Source organism: Acyrthosiphon pisum, chromosome A2, assembly GCF_005508785.2.
Source record: "Acyrthosiphon pisum isolate AL4f chromosome A2, pea_aphid_22Mar2018_4r6ur, whole genome shotgun sequence".
Taxonomy (NCBI): Eukaryota; Metazoa; Arthropoda; class Insecta; order Hemiptera; family Aphididae; genus Acyrthosiphon; species Acyrthosiphon pisum.
Window position 1 is genome coordinate 106569750 of NC_042495.1, and position 5856 is coordinate 106575605.

Sequence of the window (5856 nt, forward strand, 5' to 3'; positions counted from 1 at the left end):
TTTAACTGAATGTCTTTAATAGAAATTATCTTGGTGGTGTAAATAAATACTAAATGGTCTTACTAACAAGTAGCTGCAATAAATAAGTTATTAAATATAGTTAATTATAACTAATTATACAATTACTAGGATAATAATTTACAGGGATGTATTCTCAAAGGTAAGATATAGTTCCACCACTTCAACGATAGTTAAATAAATACCATATAAGTAGTGCTAATATTAATATTATACAAAATCTTAAAATATATAAACTTAATTAACAGTCTTAATTGGATCCACATTTAATGTTTAGACTAAAAAGTGAAAAAAACAAATTGAAAACAGATAATATATTTTAACTTTTAAGACTAGAATATCAAAGTAAGTATCATAATCAATTACCACCAAATTTGAATTGTTATCACCAGTTAAATACAACCAATCAGAGCTCGCGCTTTGGCTATGGGTCTCTAGCAATGTATGGTATGCTTATATGCCTCGCGGACACTAAGCGGCACGGCGATAAACGTCTCGTTTCCAGTCCAGTGTAGTAGTCCGTGGTTTCACCACAGAATATATGAAATATATTTCATATATTCTGTGGTTTCACTACATGGTCAACAGCCTACGTTGGACCACACAAATTGATTTTAATCTTAAAAGGTTGGCAACATCCTTATTGTCGTATAACCATAGTATCTAACCGCCGGGTAACCATTCTTATCATTTTTCTGACAACTACCATTCTTTAATCTTTAATCGTGGGTATAATAATCATAGTAATATAGTAATATTACTCTATGGATCATACCATATACTTATCTATACTATGTTATATCATGCAGCAAAGTTGTAGAATATAGAGTCGGGCATTATAGTAATAGTATAATAGGTAGTATTAAATTACCTATGGTTCATTTCACACTACCGGCTTTACTGAAATTGTCGGTAAAACCATTTGCCATCTACCGAGGACTACGAACTTGGTGAGTTTAACAATTTACGATATTTCATTAGACCATTTGAATCATAAAATTGTATTATTATTGTATCATCACAGTCATTACATTAATTTCAAAGATGAAATTAAATATATCACCTACTAAAATGTGACGAGGTTTTGATAGGTGACTTTCATACAATAAACCAATGCTTCTAAAAATGTTTAGCACAGTGACCAAAATGTTCACCTGATAATCTATTGCGGCCCACATAGTTTATATAATTAACAACGATTAAAAACCTGTTGTATTATTTGTGACACCTCACAAGTTGACTTTTGACCCACTGTTTGAGAAATGCTGCAGTTCCTAAACAGTATACACTATACAGACACAAGATGAGATGATATAAGAATTTTACTAATGATTGTATTTTTCCCTAAACATAATAAATTGATAGTTGATACTACAAATTCGTCTTAAACCCTTGCCATCCAAAAAAACTAATAATATAGGTGTATCCTATATAATTTATGATAATATTATTATCTAAAAGTATAATACGTTATTATTATTATTTATTATAAATGTACGATTAATAAAACTTTTTTATTTTATTTTCTATTTTTGTAATTTAGATCAAATTAAAATGGCAACTTTAGACTTGGATGAAGAATTACTCAAAGATGAAGAGTTAGTTGCAAGTATTCAAAATTTGGACCATTCAATTGTAGATATTGAAACGTTACTAGAATCACGAATGGATTTAGATTACAACTCCATGTCAGTAGAAGAAAAAATTAAGCATGATCTACTTATTGCATTTGCATTGAATAGTTTATATTGGGTTTACCTGCGATTGGATGGTGTTGATCCGACTTCTCATAATATAAAACGAGAATTAGATCGTGTAAAATCAACTATGGATATGGCTAAAGGTGCTATGGCCAAAAAAAATATGCTAAGAGTTGATAAAAAAGCTGCTGAAAGGTTTATCGATCATGCTCTTTGGACACCAGAAGATAAGAAACGTAGGTCTCATAATATGGAAAACCCAAATAAAAAAATAAAATTTGATGAAAATGGTGATCCATCAAAATAAAATTATTTTAAATAACTTTTATTGTGATGCTCTTTTTTGTATTGTAAATTTACAGTAAACTAAGTTATTAAATCTTAATTTTGTTTTTTTTTTTTGTGTTTTGGCACTTTTAACCTTGATAAGGTTGATAAAGGAGACAACTATTATAACAAATGAATAAATTAAATCACTAAAATATACACAAATACACAATCTATTAATCAAATCATTTTTAGTAATTTTGTTTTTATTTAATACTTTTTACTATTATTTTTTAAATATTTGCTGATTTAAGATATTAAATGTAACAATGTTTTAAAATAGGAAGTTTTAGGAATTGAGAATTCCCGTGGTGTCTCCTGGGTAATACTAATAGATTCTAAAAAATATAAAAATAAAAATGTACCTAAATGTGCTGTTACCCAAACATTGTATTCATTTTTGGTTTCTGAAAAAAATGTGTACCTAAACGTTTTACGTGTGTTCCCAATCGTTATGCCAATTCCAATGTAAAATATCTTGTTCCAGAACATATTTCGGCTTCATTTTTAGAAATAATAAGCATACAGTTGTTGAAAAATTGCCTTAGAGGTGCTTTTTTTAATTGGTTTCTCATTGACAATATTTATGTTATAATTAGTATCCTTATTTTTTTTTTGCTTTGCCCCCATCCATTCCTAAATCCTGGCTTTGCCACTGATCACTGATAATTATTACAATAACATGTAGGTACCTAGGTATTATTGCTATCAAAGTAGGAATAATAACAATATTAAAAATTAACTTTTTTAAGTGACTGAATATGAATGCATATGAAATATAATTGGGAAAAATAAGGTGAATATAAATTATAAAATACAAATCCATATTCACTTACATGTAACTATAAATTGTTACATAGTCAAAAATATTAAATTTGGAATATAATAAAGCCAAAATGCTATAACTAAGCTGAAATGTAGTATTCAACATTTAGGAGGGGGGTAGAGGCCCCGCGGGTCTGTGTTGAGTAATTTTGCACTTGGAACACAGTTTTTAAATTGTTGGATTGAGCTCCTCTACTTCATAATTCCCAATTCGAGCAACGGCTGACAAGCACTGAATACAACCCATATTATAAGATAGGTATATCTGTCTAATAAAAAAGGTTAAAGTACTTATGGATTATTGGATTAGTAAGAAACAATTGTATGTTAAAATAAATGTATTCTATGATTCAACCGAAAGTGCATCAAATCGATCTTGATTCTTGACAAAGTACTCAGAGTATACTCCAAATGGAGGTTCAATAGGAAGTTCAGTACCTACTTGAGTACTTCAGTGCAACAAAAAGAAGTTACCTACGTGAATCAGTCGTTTGAAATTGTTAATGGTTAGTGGTGTATTGGGGGGTACTTACTTCTCTAAATTATTAACGATGATACGCGGGTATACGGCCGTAATGCCGTATAGCCCCCATATACCTATTAGAATTTTTAGTGATAAAAAGAGAAACAAGAGAGAAAAAAAGGCTTGTGGAAAATACTTTGGATTTTTAAAATTATTAAAATATGTTTTATTATTATATTTATTTGATGAAAAGTGTTATTGTTAACTATTTAAAGAAAACATTTAATACATTTATAATTATTTGGTTTTAGTTAAATATTTTATATTTTACTAATTGATTATTAAATACTCTGAAATATTGTGTGTAGGGCAGGGAATTTCATGCATTTACATATTTTGTATGGTTAATTTTGTTATATGTGAGTAACAAAATACAATTAACAACATTTGGGATCAAATACCTAGGTACTCAACATTTTTAGTGCATATTTTGACTATGTTGGTTTTAAAGGCCATAATATATTTTGTTTTAAGACTGTTTAAAATAAAAAGTCATTGTGTTAGTTGTTGAAAAATACTTGAATAGTTGTAATGTGATGGTCATGATAAATTATATAATTTGTCATGCCGTCATGGTGATAGTTATAATAAAGGTTGTAACTTGTAAGTGTATTAGAGCGAAGCAAGAAAATTTTTTTTTGTTTTAATGTTAACTTAAAATTGTTAAGGTTATATTATTGACACCTAAGATCTAACCGCGTCATGAAGGTGTATTTTTAGCAATACGTCACTGCAGGTTATGGTATATTTTTGTCGCGGGACATATCACTCGTATAATACTGGTCTAAGAACGCCATGTTGCCATGCATGATGTATTGATGTAGATATAAATGGGTGATAATCATTATATAGGTATAATATACTCAGGGGTTAAAGTGGGGGGCGCAGGAAGACTCAGTCCCCTTACCTCTGGCGGCGGTTAAAAAGCGTCCCCTTTAACAAATTAGGATTTTATACATTAGACGTTATACATAAAATTATATATGGAACGCTTAAAACTATGGAGACATAAGTCCAGTCTGGATTTTTTTCTCACTTTAACCCCTGAATATACTTATGTAATATGTCATACACAATATATTATATGTTATAACTTATAAGTACATACATATATTAGTTGGTAATATTATATATTATGTATGTATATACATTTTGCGATATATGTCGAATAACAGCATATTGAATAAGGTACAAATGTACAACTATCATTAGGTATTAAACCTAGATATAGGAATATAAGCTTATACGACAATAATATTATCGGATGTCATTTATCTGAAATCCAAATAGATTGTTTCTACTTTCTGCAATATAATGTGTGCACGCATTTCAATTTACTGTGATAGATTGTGTAATCTAGTACTATAGGTATATTATATAGTAAATACAAAAATAATAATTAATATTATGCCTTTAGATTTTAGATTTTATATAAAAAGTGAAAGAGGCAGCTATAGGATATGCTCGTTCATATGGCTTTTTTTTATGTCGTTTTGAAAGCAAAAATAACGTGAACAGCTATATGGATATGTGTTGAACATTTAAAAAAAAGCAATGTTTCATTTTAAATAATTTACCGAAATGTCATGTTCATTTACCCGACATTGTCAACATTGAAATTTGGGAAATTTAAAGGAACTTGCTAAGAAAACTACATCAGGGAATAGGGATAGCTCATTAGTCATAACTTCCAATTATTTTTCATCATTTAAAATGATTTTTAAGAAAAATTATTATTATTTTTACATCCTATTACACATGGTATTATTTTATTCATATTTTATATTAATTTGAAATATTGTATTACAGCATAACAATTTTGAAACCGACCAATTGATTGTACCCTCAACAATAAATTAATGTAAAAATAACCGGCAATGTCGCAATAGCAACCAATAGGGAGATTTTTATTTTTTCTATAATTAAATTGTGTTAAAAAGTTAATAAAATTAAATAATTTGCATTGAAAATATGAAATGTTTTGTAATTATATGTATTTTCTTATAAAATAAAATTAACATAATATGATCATATTAATTACCTATATAATATGAATAAAACAATTATAACTACCTACTTAGGTATTTATTTTATTGTCAATAAATAATTCACAAAATGTGTCATCTGTAACTGGCAAATAAAGAGGATAAATTATTTCAAACCGGATGATTATGTCACCACGTTGTGATGGATCATTCATATCAGGCATACCTTCATTGTAGATTAATTTAACGTAATCTTGCCTAAACATTTTAAAAATAATTAATTTTGAGGTTGTATAATTATTGTCTATTTGTCTATTGAACTCATAGATAATAAAGAAATAGTCAATTGATAGGACACGGCCACGGACTAAGATATATCTTAGTACACGTGGACACGGCTATGCTTATCTCAAGTGAGGTCGTGATCATGGAGGGGCATGAAAGGGGAGAAAACTGGGGCGAATTATCACTCATTCGT

The 5856-nt window shown here is 28.6% G+C and overlaps 2 protein-coding genes across 2 annotated transcripts in view; both read left to right on the forward strand.

Annotated features, from left to right (window-relative positions):
• The window catches only part of LOC115034062, a 17632-nt gene that overhangs the window by 6176 nt on the left and 5600 nt on the right, over positions 1-5856 (forward strand). The gene's annotated exons all lie outside the window — the stretch shown is intronic.
• Positions 757-2233, forward strand: LOC100160319 (nuclear nucleic acid-binding protein C1D). Its single transcript, XM_001946294.5, has 2 exons — positions 757-968; positions 1562-2233. The coding sequence occupies exon 2, from the start codon at positions 1573-1575 to the stop codon at positions 2023-2025; it is 453 nt and encodes a 150-aa protein (XP_001946329.1). The 5' UTR covers positions 757-968; positions 1562-1572; the 3' UTR covers positions 2026-2233.